Below are 23,888 nucleotides of genomic sequence, written 5' to 3' on the forward strand. Positions count from 1 at the left end.
CCCTACCATGATTCGCCGCAACCCCCGCCCCCGTAACCCCCCTCCCGCGATTTGCGGCAACCCACCCCGCGACCCCCCTCCCGCGATTCTCTGCAATCCCTCCCCTCCCGCGATTCGCAGCATCCAGCCCCCCACAACCCCCCCTCCTGCAATTCGCGGCACCCCCCGCGACCCCCCCTCCTGCAATTCGCGGCACCCTCCGCGACCCCCCCTCCCGCGATTCGCGGACACCTAAGTTGCAATACAGGGCATCTTTCATACAATTCTAACCATATTTCTCATATACAAACGTTCACAAATTAAGGGGGCGCAGCCCCTTACGACGGTGTGAAGAGCGCCCGTAGGGCGCGATGAATCACCTAGTTACATATATATGTATCCATGAGGTGTCTTATATCTGATCACAATGTATGGGCATATACAGTTGTAGCTGGTTAAATCACCATACCTCCGGGATCTGGTTAGTATACCGGCAGCTGGGATGTCGGAATCCTGACACTTGCCAGAAGACCATCTCTCGGTTCCTGACATCACTCACAATGCCAGCGCAGGAATTCTGGGAGGGGCTGATAGGGGGAAAGGTTAGAGTTAGGCTGCATGGGGGAGAGTTAGGGTTAGGCACTAAGGGGCTATGAAAAGAGTTAGGCTGTGGGGGAGTGTTTAGGATTAGGCAGTATGGGGGAAGGTTAGGGTTAGACTGCAGGTAACAAGGGTTAGATGGTTAGGGGGAGTGGTTATGATATTTACCTATTAGTTGTCGGGATCCTGAACATTATGATGTCTTTTGATTACCGGCATCCCAAGTGACAGGTTCCCGATACCAACCCCATTCCTCCATATGGGTCTGTAAACTATGGTTCTGTGAACTAGTTCAATTAGCGGCATAGGGAGGGTGGCTCTGGTGGAGCTCAAACTCTGGGAGTGAAGGAGGAGAGAGAGGGCGCGCCGACGGCCCCCTCTCCTCCCTCCCCCGCTACACCGGCACTTTGCTGGCAGGAGAAGCGGCGTTGCAGGAGTGCAGAGTTTTGTCCACATGCAGACAAAAAATGTCCGCCATCTTAAAGGAGACAGACAATAGAGGTGCAGGAGTACCTCTAGCGTCTGTCAGGGGATCGAAGAGCACCCAGCGCTACCCAGAAATGTGAGGTCAAACAACCCCTGGCCACAAGCATGTAACCACCGCTGGCCACAAGCATGTAACCCCCCCCCCCCCCAGCAATGAGCTTGTAACTCTCCTTGACAACGAGCATGTACACCCCCCCTAGCAATGAGCATGTAATCCCTCCTAGCAATGAGCATGTAACCCCTCCTGGTAACATGCACGTAACCCTCCTGGCAATGAGCCTGTAACCCCTTGGCAACAAACATTTAAGCCCCCCGGGCACAAGCATGTAACCCCTGCCAAGAAGCATTAAACCCCTGGCAATGAGCAAGAAACCCCTGTTAACAAGCAAGTAACTCCCTGGAAAAGAGCATGAAGGTAAGCAGGGGGCATTATATGTGTGAGGCCCTACAGGGAGCATTATTTGTGTAAGCGCCACTACATAGGGGCACTTTAGGTGTAAGCGCCACTAGCAGGGGGCATTATGTTTGTGGTAATACAGGGGAGCATTATATGTGTAAGCGGCTCTAAAGGGGGGGTCATTATATGAGGAACTTCAGGGTGCATTATGTGTGAAAACATCACTAGTGGGGGCATAAAATGAATTAAGCAATACGGTGTTTGGCATGTGCAATGAGTATTACGTTCTGTGGCATACTGTGTAATGGGCATTTCTGTGTGTGTGGCATAATGTGTAACGGGCATTATGGGGTGTGGCATGATGTGTAATGGGCATTATGGTGTGTGGCCTAATATATAAGGGGCATTAGAGTGTATGCACAATGTGTATTGGGCATTACAGTGTGTGACATACTGTGTAACGGGCATAATGGTGTGTGGCATATTGTGTAACGGGCATTATAGAGTGGGGCATAATGTGAAATGGGCGTTATGCTCTGTGGCATAATGTGTTAGAAACATTATTATAAAAAAGGAAAAAGGACTTGGGGGGTGTTTCCAAAACATACCCTTGCTCCGGGCACTATATCACCTAGCTACTCCTCTGGTCAGTTCTGTTCAAGTACGTTCAAAATCTGAAGGGATCATTTTTAGTTGTCCTAGAGTATGTGCCCCAAGAAAATTGTCAGCCAATAGTTCTCATATCCAAAAATTCTTAGAACATTAAGTAGCACCAAAACTTAAGAATGCGTCTTTGTTCATATATTGGTAATAAAGTTTTTCTCTACTGTGGACATGCGCTTTGAGGAGTACATTTGTTGCATTGGTACAGATAGAACCACCCTCATCTAGCCCTTTAATAGGATTAAGAGCTAATCCCCTACTTCTTTAATACTACAATCAGCCTGGACAGGTAAGTTCTGGAGGGGGGACCCATTCATTGGGGGGGGGTCCCCACTTAACCAGGATACCTGCCCAGGCTGACCGGTCAGGGGGTGAATACTTTGGCTGCGGGACCTTATATAATAAGTGTCCCCCAGCTGTGGCATTACCCTGTTGGCTGGTTGGGCCTAGTGCTGGTTCTTGAAATACAGGGGACCCCTTCTCATTTGGTCCCCTGTATTTTGGGAAACAGGACCGGCCCTTGGGCCTGGTGCTGGTTTTAAATAATACAGGGAACCCCTACTTGAATGGTTTCCTGATTTTATTAAAACCAGGATCGGCTCTCCGAATTTTGGGCCAGTTACGGCCGTGGGGGAGGGGACTCCATGCTGTTTTTTTATCTATTTAATTTTATATTTTTTTACACTGCAGCCTGCACGGATCTGACTAATCCGTGCAGGCTGCCGATACGAATTTGTATTTAAAAAACAAATTAGTATCATCAAAATACGAATGCATAGAAAATATGAATCAAATACTGCTTTGTAAATTCCCCTCCGGAATACGATTTGTATAAGGCTATACAGGTCATATGCATTAGTATTCAGAATACAAATACAACAATATCGTATTCGCATTCTTAATATATATCCCCCATTTTCTTTAATATTTTCAACCATCCTGAAACAACATTCAAAGCAGTGGTGTAAGTTCGTCTCAGTTGTCCGGAGGCAAGATGACTACCTTATATTTATTTATTTATATGTATTTAAAAGCAGATTCCAAAAAATATTACTATAAAATCTTAAATTAAATTAAGTTAAATTGCACCATATTTATTTTAAACAAATACATTGCTTAGTCGTCATACCTAGGATTAGAACCTGAGACCAGTCTCACTGGATGCAGACACTTTATTGATAGAGCTGTTTGCTCCTGCACAGCAAGCCTACAGATCCTGACTTTGTATCAGTGTTAGTTCAAAACCATTACTATTAGGCAGAGCTATGTGGTGTAGTAACTTCGTACAGCTAGAATCCGCCTGCTTCCTATGCATGAGCAAATAGCACAATCAATACGGTGTCTGCTTCTAGTGGAACAGGTCACTGGTTCTAATACACTGTGTAACAAGTGCAAAAATGCTGAAGAGAGTGTGACGTCTATTGTCCTGCTAGGAAGGGGGGTCAGCCTTAGAAGCGATAGCAACGGCTTTCAATTAACTGATTTAAGCTAGTAGGGGATGAGAGGTGCCCCCTTGGGAGCAGGAGCCCTACGTCAGATGACTCCATTGCCCCCCTGAGTTACGAATCTGATTCAAAGTACTTAAAAGCAAGCTATCTATCGAAATACATTGAAACTTCCAAAAACACAAGGTTATCCGTATAAAGGGACTTGGTATTAAGTTTAATGCTGCTGCGCACGTACTAGCGTTTTTTATGCTAATTCATGCTAATTCTGGTATCAACCCAGTCTCTGCTGTACAGACATGCACATGAATAGCCCCTCAAAGAGATTGCAATCGCACAGGTGATACAGTACAGTATGAGTGATATCGTAATGGATAAAAAAAAAAAGAAAACTAGGGCGCCACCTAGTGTAAAATGTCAGTAAAGCACCAATAGTGTTGTCATAAATACAAAGTGGTCCTGTACTAATAAAAAACTAAATGACAGGTTATTTGTAATAATAACTATATTAAACATATGTTATAAAAAGTACATTGCTGGGACTGGATCTGGGCTATTGGCTGTCATCTTGTTGGATTCAGATAAATCCTTATTTACTTATATAATAGAGCCATTACCAGTGGTTGTCCTACATTTTTGGGGCCCTGAAGCATGGACTGTTATGAGGGCCCCTTTCAACAATAGGGTAACATCCAACAAGGTCCAAATGTCTACATCTCACAGCAACCCCCCCTTCAAATAATTACCTCCCAGACACCCTCCTTCAGTAATCACCCCACAGGCCCCTCCCCTTTTCAGTAAACACCTCACATAATCCCCCCTCTTTCATTAATCACCTCACAGCACTCTTCAAACTCCCCTTCAAAAAACACCTAAGAGCACACACCACTCAATGCCTGCAGTATAACCTTCCTAGATGGCTCCATGTCCCGGGCTCCTTCTCACCTGTCATTGCTCCCAGCCTACCTAGGACGGGCCCTCTCAGCCTCCATGTTCCGGGCTCCTTCTCACCTGTCATTGCTCCCAGCCTCCTTCCTAGGTCAGGCCCTCTCAGCCTCCATGTCCCAGGCTCCTTCCCCCCTGTCATTGCTCCCAGACTACTTCCTAGGATGGGCCCTCTCAGCCTCCATGTCCCGGGCTCATTCTCACCTGTCATTGCTCCCAGCCTTCTTCCTAGGACGGGCCCTCTCAGCCTCCATGTCCCAGGTTCCTTCTCACCTGTCATTGCTCCCAGCCTTCTTCCTAGGACGGGCCCTCTCAGCCTCTGTGTCCCAGGTTATTTTTCACCTGTCATTGCCCCCAGCCTCCTTCCTAGGACGGGCCCTCTCAGCCTCCATGTTCCGGGCTCCTTCTCACCTGTCATTGCTCCCAGCCTCCTTCCTAGGTCAGGCCCTCTCAGCCTCCATGTCCCAGGCTCCTTCTCTCCTGTCATTGCTCCCAGACTACTTCCTAGGATGGGCCCTCTCAGCCTCCATGTCCCGGGCTCATTCTCACCTGTCATTGCTCCCAGCCTTCTTCCTAGGACGGGCCCTCTCAGCCTCCATGTCCCAGGTTCCTTCTCACCTGTCATTGCTCCCAGCCTTCTTCCTAGGACGGGCCCTCTCAGCCTCTGTGTCCCAGGTTATTTTTCACCTGTCATTGCCCCCAGCCTCCTTCCTAGGACGGGCCCTCTCAGCCTCCATGTTCCGGGCTCCTTCTCACCTGTCACTGCTGCCAGCCTCCTTCCTAGGACGGGCCCTCTCAGCCTCCATGTTCCAGGCTCCTTCTCACCTGTCATTGCTCCCAGCCTCCTTCCAAGGTCAGGCCCTCTCAGCCTCCATGTCCCGGGCTCCTTCTCACCTGTCATTGCTCCCAGCCTTCTTCCTAGGACGGGCCCTCTCAGCCTCCATGTCCCAGGTTCCTTCTAACCCGTCATTGCTCCCAGCCTCCTTCCTAGGATGGGCCCTCTCAGCCTCCATGTCCCAGGGTCCTTCTCATCTGTCATTGCTCCCAGCCTACTTCCTAGGACGGGCCCTCTCAGGCTCCATGTTTCAGGTTTCTTCTCACCTGTCATTGCTTCCAGCCTCCTTCCTAGGTTGGGCCCTCTCAGCCTCCGTGTCCTAGACTTCTTCTCACCTGTCATTGCTCCCAGCCTCCTTCCTAGGATGGACCCTCTCAGCCTCCATGTTCCAGGCTTCTTCTCACCTGTCATTGCTCCCAGCCTTCTTTCTAGGATGGACCCTCTCAGCCTCCGTGTCCCAGGTTATTTTTCACCTGTCATTGCCCCCAGCCTCCTTCCTAGGATGGGCCCTCTCAGCCTCCATGTTCTGGGCTCCTTCTCACCTGTCATTGCTCCTAGCCTCCTTCCTAGGTTTCCTCGGTCTATGGAGGAGACAGCAGAATCACTTTAGTGCTGCCTCCTACCCCACATCATTTTAGCCCCATCCTCTCTAAACGGACCAGCAATTACCTATAATTTCTCCCCATCCTGGCCTTTTCTTTAGGAAGTGTGTAGGGGATCCATCTACTGTTCCAGGCTATGGGGGAACTACCTGAGAAATTGGGAGTCTCCCACATTATCTGGGTGAGTAAGTACGTATAATTTAAGAAGACATTGGGGCTTATAGTGTAGGAGCTGTACATGCTATATGTTGCTGACCACACCCACATGACTAATCACACCCACACCACAATGGCCACACCCACACAGTTCACATACTAGGCCCTTGGACATTATAGCCCCAGGCCATTGTAATCCTTAATTCCCAAAGTAAAAGATAACAAATCAGAAAATTTTGCATATAAGAACATTATTTTCTTTGCTCGTTCGCTTGGGATTTTACACAAACCAATTATACGTTTATTCTCGTATAAAAAAGATCCAAGAAAGAAGAACTAAGATAAAGATTGCAAGTTGAAACTTTTCCATTAAAGTAATTATAACGGTGCTGATAGGAGCAGTAGAGTATATAGAAACCATTCAACAAGATTCTTATTTTTTCCTGATGAAGTGATATTTTGTGCAAAGCCGGTGACCCTTGAAGAGATATGGATACATTTTATCTTCCCCATAAACCCACAGCAGTGAGTCATAAGAGGCAAGGTCATCGCTGACATCGTGAAAACATCAGACAGGTTTGTAGCTGGAGTCGTATCGTAACATTAGGGAACAGTGATAACTTAATGGAATAAGATTTGTATGGAGCAGCTCAGACACGGCAGACACAGCGCGGATTCGAAAACCTTTGCAGAGAAACTTTCTGACAAATGTCTGAATAAATGCAACAACGTTTAACGTATTGTTCTGACATGCACACAGTCATATTATACTGTACTGTAAGCTTCTTCATCAGCCGATAAGGTAAAATAGAACTGAAATAAAACATGCCTGCAATAAATCCCGTCTCTTATCTCTGCATTTTGTGCAAATTAGGAGCCAGTGGCGTAACTACAAAATCAGCGCCCCCCCGCCAGAATTTTGGCAGGCAGCACATTCGACCCCTCTCCCCCCTGGAATTTCAGCTGGCAGACAGGAAGTCCACCCCGACGGAATTTAGGCAGACAGCTCTCCAACCCCACCCCACCCCCCCTGGAATTTCGGCAGGCAGGCAGTCCCCCCACCCAAAATTTTGTTAGGGAGCCTACCCCTCTGCTTGCCACCACTGTGAGGTCTGTGACCGGGACCCCAGATCTACTTGCTTGTGGTCCTGGCGCTCCTCCTGGACTGGCACCTAATGAAAAATGACCTTCACAAAATGGCTGCCCCTAACAGCAGTCAGCTATTAAGGTGTCTGCTGTAAGGGGGCGGACATTTTGTGAAGGTCATTTTTCATTAAGAGGCAGAGCAGAAGCCACTAGGAGTGCCGGGACTGGCATAGACAAGTAGATCTGCGGGTCCCAGCGACGGCGGTGGCAAGGTGTGGGGGTAAGGCAGGTCCTGGCGGCAGCGCAGCGAAAACCTCCTAGACCCCCGACGCCCTCACTTACTCAGCTCCTCCCCGCCACCGCGTGGTCTGCTGGGCTATTGTTACGCCACTGTTAGCCGCACTTTATTTATACCTTCTAGAGCATAAAATAGAATTGTATTGAAGATCTGTGGTGTGTTATTTCTTCTTTCCATTTCTGTTTGGTACACAGTAATGAAAGATCATATGGAATATATTTACCAAAGTGTGAGTTTTTAGAAGTGGAGATGTTTCCCATAGCAACCAATCAGATGATATAATTTACCAAGAAGATCATTTCTAGAATCTGATTGGCTGCTATAATCTTTAGAGAACGATAGACCAAGGCCGTTATTTCATTGCCTGTGAGCTGCGGGCGCAGATGCGAGGATAGTTGCATTTCCACTGGTGGCTAAAGTGGCGCAATTGGGTGGTTACAGAGGTTTAAAATGGGTGCACCAGTGGAATTGTGGATTATAGGTGTGGATTAGCTCACAGACAATGGGGGTGATTCGACACAGATCGGTAAACTGCGAAGCTCGCGGTTTACTGAGCATTTGTGTCGCTGCCACCGCCGAATCCACGCCCCCTGCCGCTGCTACCCCTCGCAAACATGTGAGGGGATGTGTAACAAAAACACATCCCCTGGCATACCGCCACTGCAGGAGAAATCATTCGATGGTGGTCGGTGCCATCGCAAATGTAAGTCAGTCTCTGGACAAAGGACAAAGACAGGGTGACATCATGTGATGATCAGGGTGACATCATCTGATGATCATGTGATGTCAGCCGCCTGTCCCGCCAGCATATCCATGGGAACGCCCAGTGTTTTCATGGGGATGCCCATAAAATGCTGGGAGTTCCCATGGCCCCGCACCCCCACTGCCCCTGTCCATCTCCTGCCCTCCCCTCTACGAGTGAGCAACTCACCACGGGCATTCACAGTTGGGGTTTGCGCATGCACAAACCCTGACCATTGGGGCAGGGGGTGAATTCGGATCACTACGTGTGATTCAGAATCGGCCCCAATGTGTAAGTAGACATTAGGAAGACACCAATGGTCGACATCACTGGATGTTCCAGAGGCGGAGCTGCATCACAGTTCATAATTCAAATAACGGAACCACGCCCACTGCTACCAACTGTCGGTGCGGCTCCCAGAAAGAGAGAGAAAGAAAGAGTAAGAGAAAGAGAGATACATTTACTAAGATGGTAATTCTATTGAATATGGGTTATATAGTAACCAGTCAGATTGTGGGGCCCATTTATCAATGATTGCATTTACAATGCGGAATATTACTGCCTATGATCACATTGCGAAATGCAGTCCTAATGGTGGGATGTATCATCCCAGGGAAAGGGCTCCGAAAGGAACCTGTCCCTACGATGCGCTCAGCCAGAAGCCGGGGGGTTTGCGCATGCACGGTTAGCGCTGAACCCCCACCGACCCGACTGATCGCACTTCCCCGGCGGTAGTGTGATCATCTCAGAAAGGCGATAGCCTAGAGATGCGAAGCAGGGCTGCACAATGTTGATACATCGGGTAGCTTCACATCCCCATCAGGGCTGCCAACAGGGGGTGCCCTGGGTACAGGTGTCCCGGCCCCAGCCTCTGGAGGGGCCCGGGCAGCTGCCCCCAGCCCCCCCACACCCGCATTCCCCCCCACCCGCATTCCCCCTCCCGCATTCCCCCACCCGGCGCCGGCGGCCAGGCACGCACAATACACAGTGCAGCCTGCAGAGTGCTGAACCTAAGACACAGAGTGGCTCGGCGCTCTGCAGGCTGCACTGTGCCTGATCGTGGAGGACACTGAAGGAGCCGGACGATGCGCGACGCGGGTGATGGTAAGTAATGGGGACAGGGTAGGGGGAGGCAGGGAACTGTCATGCCGGGGGGGTCGTGTGAGCGCACGCGGGTGGGTGGTGGGATGGTTGCGGCTGGAGGTATGGTGCTGTGCTGCTGGGGGCCCGGACTGTAGGTCAGTTCCGGGCCCCAACATTTCTAGTGGCGGCCCTGTCCCCCATAGAAACCTATGGGAAAGGCGGCCGGTGCCGGTACAGGAGGGATCGCAGCAGGGATCAGAGATTCCTGCTATGGTTCTTCCTACATACATTTGAGGGATACTTAATATTTGTGTCTAACCCCCGAAAAAAGGGATTTAGCCACAAATATAGCATGATAAATGGGCGAGAGAGAGAGAGAGAGAGAGAGAGAGAGAGAGAGAGAGAGGGCTATTTACTAAGATGTGTTAGCTAAGTGAGGGTTACCTATCAGGATGTATTTGGATTAAAAAATAATCGAAATGCCTTTTTTTCTTGGTATACTTATTGTTCTAGTGGTTATTGTTATATTTAGTAACAAATAACAATATTTCAGGCTGATCATTGAAATTTGGGTTCCATCGGATCAATTGTTTCTTGATAGGTAAACAATGACTAACAGGACCCTCCACCAATTGTACTAACCCTGGACTCTATTATAAAACAATTCACACTCTAATTCTTCTAAATGATCGCTAACACATCTGACAGCGGAGATTCGTAGCAGGAGCTTCTGTTGGCTGTTTGACGCTTCTAGGCAACTCAAGGAAGATTCAGTGAAATGTTAGCAGCAGCGGAGATTGGTAAATTAAATCTCAGGAGTCAAAATATCTCTGTATGAGAGACAAAGACCCATCTTATAAAAAGGCAGACCTGCAGCTAATATGGTTTTGGTGACGTCCTGCGAGTACTAGCTGTAATGTGAAAGGGGTAGACCAGGGGTGGCCAAACCAGTCCTCGAGATCTACCAACTGTCCACATTTTCCAGGTTACCTAGCTGGTGCACAAGTGTAGTCATTACTAACTGTCACATTTTCAAACCTGCTGCATTTATTCCTACTATAGATCCACAGGTTGCCTGGAAAACATGCACCGTTGGTAGATCTTGAGGACAGGTTTGGCCACACCTGGGGTAGACGCTTCTGACCAGTTTAATTGGTGAAATGCATGCGCACATATTGGTGGAGCCAATGTAAATGTGTGCATTGGCCGATGGGAAGGGTGGAGTTACATTTGGAGACGGGCCTTGATTTGCTAACCACGCTAAAGATACAATTCAGTTTGGTCAATAAGAATATCTTACTAAGGGGCTAATTCAGCGTGGATGGCTATATATAGAAATGAGAGAATAACTTGCCCTTGCAATATTGTGAATGAATTGCGAATGTATCGCTAATCAAGACTCCTGCCATCCATGCTCGATTTTGGAGGCATGGCCTAGTGGTCAAATCACTCCTGTGAGGCCACGCCCTTATTTTAGCTAATGAAGGGGCATGGCGAGCACTTCTGAAAGTTGATGGCCATGCCCCCAATCCCTCTGGCTCCGGGAATAGAGGCTTTCCGTTTATTCCAACTGCCCCAACCCCCCTCACGGGGGGCCGGACGTGGGCCATGGGCCGGACATGAGACTGTCCCAAAAAAAATATGACGGTCCTGGGACAAATGGGAGGTTACAATGCCTCTTAAATCAAGCATTTGGAAACCCCCCTCCAGAAGTTCTGCATTTGTACCTGTTTTTGAAGATAAAAGTGCAATTTCCTTAGTAGACCTACATTTCATCACCTCCAGAGGCGGAGCTACCATTGGTGCAGCAGGTACAGTACTCCAGGGCCCCTGAGGACTAAGGGGCCCACTGCTGCCCCTGTCACCCACTGTTTTTTCCTGTCACCCTCTGCCTTTCCCTGTAAAGCACTGTCGTGTTGCATATGGTGTACTTGGGTTCTCTTTCTAAGCGAATTCTTAAGGTATCTTCTGTAATATCCAAAACTTCCGGACTATAAATGCTGCCGTTATCATAGAGGTGGATTGGCCCATCGGGTCACCGGGCCGTTTCCCGGTGGGCCAGACCAGATTTCACTCTGGCTGGGCCGCTTACCTTGGTTAGAAGCGGCCGCAGCCCAGCCTGGTCACAAACGGCAGCATTGCCCAAAACAAATATGGCCGCCGCATATATGCATATATTAAATGCACATATGCGGCGGCCCTATTTGTTTTGGGCTATGCTGCACTGTGTGAGCAGCTGCGGACGCTGGATGTCGATGGAAGCGCGGCGGTGGTGAGTAATGTCACCCCCCCCCCCCCGGGCTTTAGCGTCCCCCCTTCCCGGGACAGATTTCAATCCCAATCCGCCCCTGGGTTGGGGTGGAGGCGGGGGGCCCAAATTATACTTTTGCACCTTGGCCCACCACCCACAAGTTCCGCCACTGATCACCACCAATTTCCATTTTCAGACTTTAATCATATCTTATTTTTCCAAAACGTTCCTCACATGATTCACTCCACAAATCAACCTCCCCAGATTACTGCAGTGTACTTGTCCTGCTTGCAGCTCTAAATAAGTTCACTGAAACTTTTTTTACCTCAGGGACTGCACAAATTTTTCATTTTTACAACATCCATGAAAATAAAATGTTCTATATTTCCTCATGCTTTGACCTCTTTCTGCTGAGGTTTGGAATTGTAATGCTAACTAATAATCCGTTTTAAAAAAAACAACACATAGCTTTTTGGTAGATAAAGTCGAGTTCCCTGTGTATGATGTTAGATATACTGTGTGTACAGTAATCGCTTGGCAGAGCGGGTTGTATATTGTATATAGATTGAATTACAAATCCAGTGGCATATCCAGTAGTGTAGTTTATCGATTAAGTATAGCTGTACTCACTGTTACACTTACTGGGGCGTGAAGCTGAGTGAGATTCTGTTAGCTCACCAGCTGGTGACTGTTCTCTGTATGCGGGTAGCAGTGCATGGTGCTGGAACAGCAGTATCATGGGCAGGGGTTCCGGCAGTGTTGCCGAACCCTGGTAAAAAAAATGGGGCATGGCCTGAGAAAGGGGGCCTTAGTTGGGTGCAACCAGCAGGTGGAAAAACCATTCAGGGAGAGAGAGAGGCTACCGCTGCAGCTGCCTCTCTCCCCTGCTCAGCACACAGCAGCAGCAGCCTGTCGTCTCTACTCACACTGCCTGGCTAGTTGCAGCGGGGGAGGGGGAGCAGGACCCGAGCCCCCGCCCATGATACCTATGACACTCTGGCTTGGGTATAAAAGCACTCACCCCCCTCCCCTCTCGGCGCCACTTATAATGGGTATTTTGGAGCTTGCCAATATTTCATCTAGCAGACAATCTTTTGATTGGTTGACTTTCCCCACTGACAGTCTCTGGTATATCAGATATAGCTCCAGCTACTGCATTCCACACAACTTTCAAAACGTTGCCGGCAGGACCTCTGCGCGCACCGCGCGCCTGAAATCTCAGGGCACGGCCTAGCAGCAAGGAGGCAATTTGCTGCTCTGGGGGCATGACCAGCGGCTCTGTGAGCTTCTAGCTATGCCCCCAACCCCTCTGCCTGCGGCAGTAGATGCTGTGCGCATGTGCACAGCGTCTATTCACCGGGTGGCAGGGGGACTCCCAACTGCTCCCCCCCCCCCCCCTGGCTGCAGGACTACCGGCATGTCTAGTTACATGTACTTGTTCTACATGTCAAAGATCATTCACAGTTTTGTTCAGGAGTATAGTTAGTATAGGAGTATAGTTAGTATAGGAGTACAGTTAGGATAGTTAGTATAGGAATATAGTTAGGATAGTTAGGATAGTTAGGATAGTTAGGATAGTTAGTATAGTATAGTTAGGATAGTTAGTATAGGAGTATACTTTATGCTCTATTTGATATTTTCTCCAGAATTGCTTTGCCTCTCTGTTTAGATATTATCCACTGTTGTTATATCACAGAACTTTTAGCCTGCAGCCTGTTTTATTTTTTTACAGGTCTCTTGTAATCTGAAATATTTTTTGAAACTTCAGATTTTTCTTTTATTAAGTACACTTGTGTTATTCTTGTGAAATCATCTATAAATGCCACAAAGTATCTGTATCACACACATCTCAATGTACTATCTCAAGAAATGCCATAGGTCCACTTGTGACTATCCTCTGCTGCAATGCTTGAACACTATCCTATCCGAAGTGACTAAATCTTCTATGCCAGAGTTCTAATGGCTGAAACTCATTGTGTAGCATAGCTGTGTTTCACAGACATACAATTGCTGAAACCTTGTGACTACAGCGATAATTGTCCCACTTCTGTTTCTTACAATTCACTTTGGTGAAACTATCTCTGTGGCCCCTCGGCATGGTGAACCACTCCTCATTGCAGTTCAAATGTCTTCTTGTAGCTGAATCAATATACCAACATTACTCTATGGGGGGAAGTTCTAACATCCGCACCCCAGCTCCGCCCCCTATCGTCGCCCATCGCATTCATAATTATCGCATATGCACTAACATATGCGATAATTATGGCAAAGGACAGCTCTTGCATTAAGAGCTGTCCTTTGCGGGGAGTCAGCGGCTTCTCTATTCCCTGCTTAATTGCTTTATGTCCTATCTTGTGACAATTATAAAACTTGAACTTAAACTTTCTGAAATTGTAACACTTTGCTTGTAAGGCACTTGTCTCAGCATGTGATTCATATGGTACATGTTCTTGAAAATGTAATAGCTTTGCTCTTACTGTGTTTGTAAGAACAAACTCTTTGCAGTGTTCTCCTCTAATCTCACAATGAAGAAGTCAAACTCTGATTTTGCAGCATGGCTGTGGCTCTTTCTTCATCATCTATATGCACACCAACAGATGTTAACCACTTACAGATGGACATCATCCTGTCTACATAATCACTCATACTTCTGGTTCATGTCACTTATATAATATATAATGTACATATTATGACCTCCATCCTGATATGCTTTCTACAGTGCCATCCACATGTCTGTAGCCGACATTTTCCATTGAATGATTAAGTATACATGTTGGTACATACTTTGGTGCCTGTGCCTCTCGCTACATCACCTCAGCTTGGGTGATCATCAGGATCTATTATGACTTAAGTTAATTTTATAAAGGGGGACCTCTGTCAACTATTTGAAGATGATGCAGCAGGGGTTTAAATAGAGTTAGCTACAATTGCCATCTGAAGATACAGTTTGTGTTCTGTAAAACAACTGCAACTATTGCAAAATACATAGTAATGCATCGGAATTGACTTGCATCAAATATGCTGTTACTCCTCTGCCACCAAACCAGCTCTGACCTGTCAAGACCCCAGCTCTATAAGACCTCTGAAGGTTTCCTGTTGGACCTGGTACCAGGACATTTCGCAAAGATCCTTTAACTATTGTACACTGCAAGGTGGTACCACTGCAGATTGGATTGGTGCACAATGTCAACTCTACCATAAGCCAGCTTCAGGCAGCTGCCTAGGGTGCCAGGATCTGGGAGGGCACCACCGAATCTGCCTATTCCAAAATTAAGGATGTCTATGACCAAGACAGTTTTGTTGTATGTAAGGCAGGTGGTGGCTTTCAACTTCCAAGATGCCAGCTCCATACTTTCACTTGAGGGGCTGCAAAGTAGGTATTGGTGTCAGTGGGAGGGGTAATAGTTTGATGTTTAGCCTAGAGGCGTAACTCTGGGAGGCAATGGAGTCATCTGCCGCTGGGCTCCTGCTTTCAAAGGGGGCACACCTCTCCTCCCCTGCAAAAGTTCATTGAAAGCCTTCAATATCACATCTGTGGCTGACTTCCCCTCCTAGTAGGACCATAGACATCACACTCTCTCATATAAGGTGCTGTGCATGTGTGTGTGTGGGAGGGGAACCAACATTTATCTTGCCTCCTGGCAACTGGGGCGAATTTACCCCACTGATTCCAGCCCTTTTGGTGTACTGAATCGGGCCATACACCTGAAGATTGGTTGGCTGGAAGGAACGACTGCCTCCTACCTGTATTAATCGGGACACGGTTATATTAAGACACGGAATAAAACCAAACACTAAGGAAATACTGTGATATATTCATCACTGTATCTTTGGCTGTATGATTCATAGCAATTGAGCTTACCGTAAACCGCGGCTCCTTTCTTTGACTTGGATGCGTATAATTATGATAGATAGTGGCTGTTTCTGGTTCATTGTTCACAGTAAGTAGAGTACGAGTAGTGCAGCCACATATGATATGTATTATTGCACTTGAAGAAGCTTCCTTTCTGTACCAACCATTTCCCAATGTGCTGTGAGAGATGTCTCCTATTGTTATAGTAATTGCTTCAACTAAATGATTGGAGTATTTTTTTTATTTATTATTCCTTAGATCTTAGAACATACATATATACAGTAATATCAAGGTTCAGATTTACTAAAGCCAGGGAGCGAATCCCTTGTGTGATGATTATGGAAGTAAGTGTGGCCGGACTTTACATTTCTAATCATAGGTTCCCTCGGTCCCTAAACCGTTTCCAGGTTCCCGTTAACCAAGTTTACCATGACATACGCCCACATTTTTTTTGACTGGTATTACCCAGATACAGTAGTTTTCGAAAGCCTGCAAATTCGCTGCCTTGTGAGTCCGCCAAACTCCGCATTGCGAATGGTTGGCGCTCAAGTCACTTACATATGCGTGCATGCTGGGAAGGAAATGGACGGGCAGCTGACATCCGGTGATGTTAGCTGCCCGCCCCCCTGCACCCACATCATGGCCTCATTAACATGAGAATGCCACCGCCGCAGACCCCCCCCGCCTGCAGTCCTAGGGGCATGCCCCCGGCGAACAGTCTGCGTATGCGCAGTAAAAAATTAATTGATCCCCGTGTGACCTCAGCCCTGCTGCATATGGACCAGAATAAGGGCCTACAGTATATGCAACAGTGTTCATTACAGTTTACATTACAATGTACTTACATCATTAAAGATCAGGGGCCTTGAAGTGGAGAGGTGGGGAACTCATTTCCCCTAAATTTGTGCCCCTCCTCCTCCTATATTTTATAAAGCACCAGAAAGGAGGAAGGGAAGGGGTGTGGACACACAATAGTAACACCAATTCAAATGACACCACATGTAGCATAATTACATTCACATTACACCACATGTAGTGCTGCTGATTCATATTACACCACATAGTAGTGCACCTTATTCACATTATGACACACAGTCGTGCCCCTTATTCACATTACATTACAGTACTCCCCGATAATAAGACAAATGTTTAAACATATCATAATAAATAAATACACAAACAGAATAGAACCAGTACTGCACTTTCTAAGCTCACAATCTCCCACTTCATGGTAAGGCTCCTGTCTGTTCCTCCTGGCAGCTGCTCTTGGGTCCATTGCGATGTTTGAGGGCTCAGATCCACACATACAGTAAAGGTGGTAGAAGAAGCTGGTACACTAGGCATGTGCAGCAGCTCTGCTCTGTCCCTTACACTGCATGATGTGGTGGCAGCTCTACTGATCATATTATATATCAGTGCTATTGTCATAATTTAAGGCACTTACCAAGAGGAGGGGGGTTTCCAGGCAACCAGAAATCCCCCCCTGCGTTTGTCTATGACTGTACAATAAAATCAGAAAGATTTTAATCTTAACGGTGCATATTTTACGTCCATTACACCCCGTTTCACAGTTGACAGTATGAGAACTCATTGTGACTTTACCTTTAAAGGGTTATAAATAGTTAACTGCTATCAATTCCAGCTCTGTTTATGTGACTAGATTTGATAAATCTGCCCATTAATCAGCATCTGCAATACTGTGACTTATAAACCTGATTATATCAGTAATTAGAGATGGCTACATTTGTAATTTCTTTAGCGAAAAAGAAATGGATTGTGTGTCGAGATTACGTTTTGCTTGAAATTGTTGCAGGTTGGTTCTATAGGACCAATTTAATCCTGTTTAGACACGATGTTCCTGCTTTGGCCGGGGGAACCTTATGTAAAAAGTGTCCCCTGGCTGTGGCATGACACCACTGGCTGTTTGAGCCCGGTGCTTGTTTCCGGAATACGGGGGGACCACTACTCCTTTTGTCGCCCGTATTTTGGGAACCAAAACCGGGCCAAGAGCCTGGTGCTGGTTATAGAAATGTATGTGTTTTTTTCTGCTGTCCCAATAAAAATCTAATATTCAAAAAAAAAAAAAAAAAGAAATACATCGGGACCCCATTTAATTTTTCCCCAGTATTTCTGAAAACCAGGACCAGCTCAATAAACCGGGGCTGGTTTTGTTCGTGGGGGGACCCCACGACATTTTAAAAAATTATTTATTTTACTTTTTTTTTTTACACAGAGAAGCATCGCACGGATCAGTCAGATGCTTCAGGCTTGTTCGTAGTTGGCTGCCGGAAAAACGGCAATCAAATACAATTCACTTCACCATCGGAGAAAACGAATCTGGAGAATGGGGCAGCTTTGTAAATTAGCTGTTTTCTCCATTCAGATTTTTGGGGCGATTACGGCTGATCCCGGTCGTACCCATTCCTACACAGGATTGGCACTAATCGGCCTTCTTAGTAAATTCCCCTATTGTCTCTGTATGATGTAGGTCAAGTTCAATGAAGAAGCTTGTCATGTGACTCGTGCTCCTGGATCTATGCCCAACTATCGGACAGGTGACCTTACATTGCTTTATAACTGTCGCATAACAGATTTGTGCATGCATCAGGGAGAGCAGCGGCGTAGCTACGTTTTGGCCCCCCGCCGCCCATTCAAACCCCCCCAATCCCCCGCAGTCTTACCTTTCGCGGTGGTCCCGGCGGCTCCGTTCTTCTGCTGAGGACCACCCCAAAATGGCCGCCCCCATACAGCAGACAGTTTCAGAGAGCTGTGTGCTATATGGGGGCGGCCATTTTGTGGTGGTCCTCAGAAGAAGAACGGAGCCGCCGGGACCAGCGAAATAGGTAAAGCCTGCGGGGGATTGGGGGGAGGTGTATCTATAGCACCGCAGCCCCCGGCGCCTCTATATGCACAGCGCCCCCCCCGCGGTGGCGGGGGCTGCGGTGCTATAGTTACGCCACTGAGTGAGAGTGTCTCTACTGTAGCTTATTTGCTTTGACTTCCCATATAGAGCATCTAAAACATGCTTTTGTTTTCTTTTTGAGTGTCTTAGGGGGTTATTTTGGTTTACTCCTTCTGGCAAATTCCTTCTTAGATGGACAAAACCATGTGCACTGCAGGTGGGGTAGATGTTATTTGTGCAGAGATAGTTAGATTTGGGTGGAGTTTTACTTCAAAGTGAGATCTATATTGCAGTGTAAAAATAAAGCAGTCAGTATTTTCTCTGCACAGAAACAAAATAAATCATCCAAATCTAATGCTCTCCACACATTCTACATCTGCCCCCCTGCAGTGCACATGGGCCCTTATTCTAGTTGAATCGTACGGATCGCTCACACCGTATCATGCGGTTAGACGATGACCGAACGGACCGCGACTGGATGTTTCGTGTAAACACCTCGTCCATCTGTGGGAACCTCCCCTATCCTCCAATGGTCGCCGACCATCGAATGCTGGACCGAGCGGTCAGGCAGCACCTAGTGCTCCAGACCACTCAGGCATTTTTCCGTATGAAAGCAGGGATATGGGCGGGCAGCTGGCATCCGGCTATGTCAGTTGTCCGCCCCCCACACGTGCGTCACAGGTGCATTACCATACTTACGCCCAGCATTTTCATGGGTTGTACGCATATGGTAATGAGCCCAAACAGCCCTTCACGCCCCTCTCCACCCCCTGCTCGGATGGTTCCGTACGATCATTTTCTGCACGGATCTCACTCCGTGTTCGTACGTGTGAGGCATTCGCACATGCGCAGAAACGCCTCTCCACATGCGCAAACACCAACCAACGGCCGTCCGTCTGCACTCGGACCCATCCGACTCAATCAGAATAAGGGCCATGGTTTTGTCCATCTAAGAAAGGAATTTGCCAGAAGGAGTGAACCAGAAAAAGGCCCTATGTATGATGCTTTACGGGTTATTCCAGTTTTACTTTCCATATTGTCATGTGCAGCATGAGTTCCTCTTTATCCTGGCCATTTACCTATAAGACTGTTTTTTCAACAGGTACTTAATCAGTGCACTTTTGTGTGCCATTAAAAAAACAAGTGTTGGTACAGCAGCTGTCTTTTTCCTTTTTTCTTTTTCCTCCTTTACACACTTTGAAATACAGTGCTGATTTACTCACCTGCACTTTCAATTCAATTCATTGAATTTAGCTTTTGTTATTCTTTTGTGCTAGAAGGCCATAATGACAATTTTAAGGGATGATTGTGTAAATATAAATCCAATTGACCAGAACTAGTTATTAAGATGCTGTTAGTAATTCTGCTTGTAGAGTTAACCGGTCGGTACCTGACTTTTGTCTGTTTTATCTCTATTGCAAAGCTTTTCTGTAACTGAGATGGAATTATCCTCTAACAAAACAGTAGTTTGGAGGTGTGATGACATAGAGGGGCAGGTTTTGTGTCAGTGGTGATGAAATCAGAACCAGAAATATTTGAAGTGTTGACAGTGACATTGATAGTTATTGTTTTTCAAATATCAATGTTTATTTGTGACACTAGTGGCTTTTCCTTAGACAGAATCTGGTTGCTATGGGCAACATCACTTTCTTTTTCCTTGAGTAAATTTTCCCCCAAGTCTCTATTTTGCATGCACGAATAATCACAACGGTACTTTAATTGAAGATTTTATGTTCGGAGGGCCATAGTATGATATCGTGATGACATCAGATGTCCATTCCACATGTCACTATGGGAGAGATAATCAAAGCCTTGAGACTGATAAAGTAGAGAGAGATAAAGTACCAGCCAATCTTCTTTTAACAAGGCCATGCTTGGAAAATGTCAGAAGCTAATTGGCTGATACTTGATCTCTCTCAAAGCTTTAAAGATCCTCCCCCCTAAGGGGCCGATTCAGATCGGATTTCACGCTGCGAAACCACACGTCGGCGGATTTTCGTTGAACTGAGCAGGCACACTGGCACATCTACTACAAAGAACTCCTGCAACCTTTTCTGTTTGTTGCCCGTACACAAGGGATTGACATGCAGTGGGCATGTGGGGGTGGGAAGCGGTCATTTTGATGGGAGTGGCAAGAAAAATGTTGGGCGTGCCGGGAACAGGGGGGGGGGGGGGTGACAGTGAAACTGTAGACGTGCCTAAGCCTGGATGGTTTGTGATGTCAGCAGCAGCGCCAAATAAGTCCTGCCATGACTTGTGACCAATGTAAAAAAACATTCAATGGTGAGCCTGTTTAGAATGGAATATGGACGTGTTCGCAACGGTGTGCACAGCGAATGGATGATCTATTCGCAAGGTGGGATTTCAATGAAGTGGGCGGCGGCTTAACTGAACGCTGGCCGCTGTGAACTTGCGAATGTGTGAAGGGGCCCAAATCGAGCCCTAACGTCCTTATGACTATCCTATACAGTTTGTTGTGTTTGAGATTAAAGTCCCTTTAATCATTTCATGTTTGATCTTTTCTCATTGCAGGTAGAGCGGAGGTTCTTTGGAATTCTTGACCAAGATGGTAATCACTGGTGGGAATGAAGACGACAAAGGGAGCCAAGAGAAGGAAAGCAAAGAAGAATCCATCTTGGCCATGCTTGGGATTATTGGGACCATACTAAACCTGATTGTCATTATTTTCGTCTACATTTATACTACATTATAAATACTGATTGACATGCAGACGGACTACCGAGACTTCGCTCTGGAACTCTGGAGCAGAGTGGAAACGAAGCACGGATCACAAAGTTGGCTTCTTTGCAACAAAACAATCTCCAAACTTTTTCCCATGCACTGGAAAGCGTCCCCCAGGAACGCGCTGTATATATTATAGCACACCGCTGGTGGAAGTGATGTAAAGGTCATACTTCTTTTTCTTCATATTTTATTTATGCCGTCACATGGACAGCGCCGAGCTGCAGAATGAAAATCTGCCATAACATTTCAACAATTAAAGGTTTTTCTCCTTGCTACACTCCAGTCTGCTCCTGTTGAGATGAATGTCTTTATCTGTACTTTAAGTGCAATACTTTTTAGCATGTACCAAATATATCTGCGATTTGTTATCAATTAAAAGGAATTTCCTCTAACATGCTCTCCTGATGAAAGGTAATACCTATAACCATAGGCATGCGCAGCCCATTTTATTAGGGGGTGCACCATTGGAGGGGCGTGTCCATCACTACCTACTTGGTGTGTCCACTACTGCCTACTACACCAGAAACAGGGAAAGTGTGTGATGAAGGCGCGCTTCAAAAATTTACACTGTAATGCCCATTACACATAATGCCACCCAATGTAATGCCCATTACAGATAATGACACACACCATTATGCCCATCACACATAATGCAACACACCGTAATGCCAATTCCACATAACGCCACACACTGTAATGCCCATTATACATCATGCCACCCATTGTAATACCCATTACACATCATGCCACCCAATGTAATGCCTACTACTAATTATACAACACACCGTAATGCCTACTACGCATTACACTACACACCGTAATGCCTATTACATATTATGCCACATACAGTAAGTGAAGCTTACCTACATGCTTCTTGCCAGGGGTTTCATTCTCATTCCTATTAGGGATTACATGCTTGTTGCTAGAGGGAGCTACATGGTCATTGCTAGGGGAAATTACATGCTCATTTCTAGGGAGTTACATGCTCATTGCCAAGGGGGGTGGTCATATGCTAGTTGCCTGGGGGGAGTTATATGCTTGTTGTCAGGGGGAGGGGGGTTGCATGCTCATTGCCAAAGGGATCATATGTTCATTACTTCTTGTGCCTTCTCCCTGGCACCAATGCGTGGTGTCCATTACCCTACACACAGCCCTGCTGCGGGATCAGGGTATATTTAGGGGGCTGCAGCCAGGGCCCCAGTGCAACTTCCCAGAACCCCCCTAGAAGCATTGAACCTGCATTGAGCATGTTTGGGGAACTGCGCGTGGTCTATTATGTGCATGTGAAGGTCCCATTTGTGACTTGCATAGTCGCCGAGCCATTTGCAAGTATTGGGGCGGCCTGTAGGTGGGCGGCGGCGGAGAACTGGGGTCACGCCCCCATGAAAACGCTGAGAGTTTCCATGGATACGCGGGCGGCCCAATGCCTGCCGGGGGCGTGTGGCTGACATCACAGATCACAGGACATCAGCTGCTTGCCCCGTCTTCGTCCCCGCGGCTGCAAATAATAGTCCGTTTCCACTGACTTTTATTTGCGATGGCAGGAGACCATCGAATCATTTCTCCTGCTGCGGAGACATGTGAGGGGATGTGTAATGAAAACACATCCCCTCACATGTCTCCGCCGCATGTTAAAGAGGGGATTCATTGGCAGTTGGGGGGAGCGGGCGCTGAAACGGGCGGCGTCTCTGGTACCCGGTAAGCTGCGAGGATCACCAGACAGAATCACCCCCATAGGGCAAGCCATTGATTGTCTGACGGGTCTCTCCTTTCCCAAGTGCTAACGGACTCAGCGAAACCTGGATCTGTCGGAGCTCTCAGAAGAGTTTGGACGCCAGCACTAAAGTTCTTACAAACTGTTTCAAGCCAGCAGGTACATGGTTAAATATTTGCTCAAGCATTAAATTGGCAATCCTAAAAAAAAAAAATGGAGAGAGTTTAAGACTTTGGGGTAATTCAGACCCGATCGCCCAAATTTGACTGATTATCAATAAACTGCGTATGGTCCTGTGTGCAGGTCCAACCTCTGGATCCCATCCGATGCCCACGGTACCGCGCATAGGTTCGGATGTCAAAAACATCAGGGTTTTTTTGGGCCCGATTTGTCGGCATCGGCCCAAAACGGCCCAGTGTATAGGGGCCTTAACCCTTTGAGTGCTGACATCTCTGTAAGAGATGTACAAATTATCCTCTCAAAATGCCAGCTTCGCTCACATTTGTTATATCATTTCAAACAGAAAATGTTTAAGAAAAAAAAAAAAAGATTATCATTTTGTAATTTTCACACCTATTTTAACAAGTTCACTTGGCACTCAAAGGGTTAAGAACAATGCCCGTCGGATACCCACGTGCTTAAAATCTACCTCACTATTTAATGAAAGGGGGAGATATTGCTGCATGAAATAATTAAAAGCACGAGATGACATATAACTGTGATAAACAGGCATTACGCAGTTATTACTATCAGCGTGAATTCCGGTGATCAGTTCAGTAGCATAAAGGATCATTTGAAAGCCAGAATTTATAAACATTTGTTTGTTTACACTACAGGCCTGGCCAACCTGTGGCTCTCCAGATGTTGTCAAACTACAAATCCCATCATGCCTTGCCACAGTTTTGCTGTAAGGGAGCGTTAAAACTGTGGCAAGGCATGCTGGGATTTGTAGTTTCCCACCATCTGGAGAGCCACAGGTTGGCCTGCCCTGCGCAGATACAATATTGATCCTGCATCTAATGAACTGTCTGACACATTAACCTGTATTGGTGCGATCTGTGCTTTGCTGACTAACAGGAACCCAGGATTGTGGTAATAATAAGGAA

The 23,888-nt window shown here is 46.9% G+C and overlaps 1 protein-coding gene across 2 annotated transcripts in view; it reads left to right on the forward strand.

Annotated features, from left to right (window-relative positions):
• Positions 1-21,460, forward strand: part of TUNAR (transmembrane neural differentiation associated intracellular calcium regulator) — a 31,073-nt gene extending 9,613 nt beyond the window's left edge. Inside the window, exons 2-3 of one of the 2 annotated variants that reach the window (XM_083165865.1) lie at positions 17,655-17,976; positions 20,856-21,460. In XM_083165865.1, coding sequence (XP_083021991.1) covers positions 20,890-21,036 — 147 coding nt within the window. In that variant the 5' untranslated portion in view covers positions 17,655-17,976; positions 20,856-20,889 and the 3' untranslated portion in view covers positions 21,037-21,460. The remainder of the gene's footprint in view (positions 1-17,654; positions 17,977-20,855) is intronic. The other variant, XM_083165864.1, reaches the window with a different exon arrangement.
• Positions 21,461-23,888: the final 2,428 nt, after the last annotated feature.

Source organism: Crinia signifera, chromosome 12 (assembly GCF_055691185.1).
Source record: "Crinia signifera chromosome 12, ASM5569118v1, whole genome shotgun sequence".
NCBI classification, from domain to species: domain Eukaryota; kingdom Metazoa; phylum Chordata; class Amphibia; order Anura; family Myobatrachidae; genus Crinia; species Crinia signifera.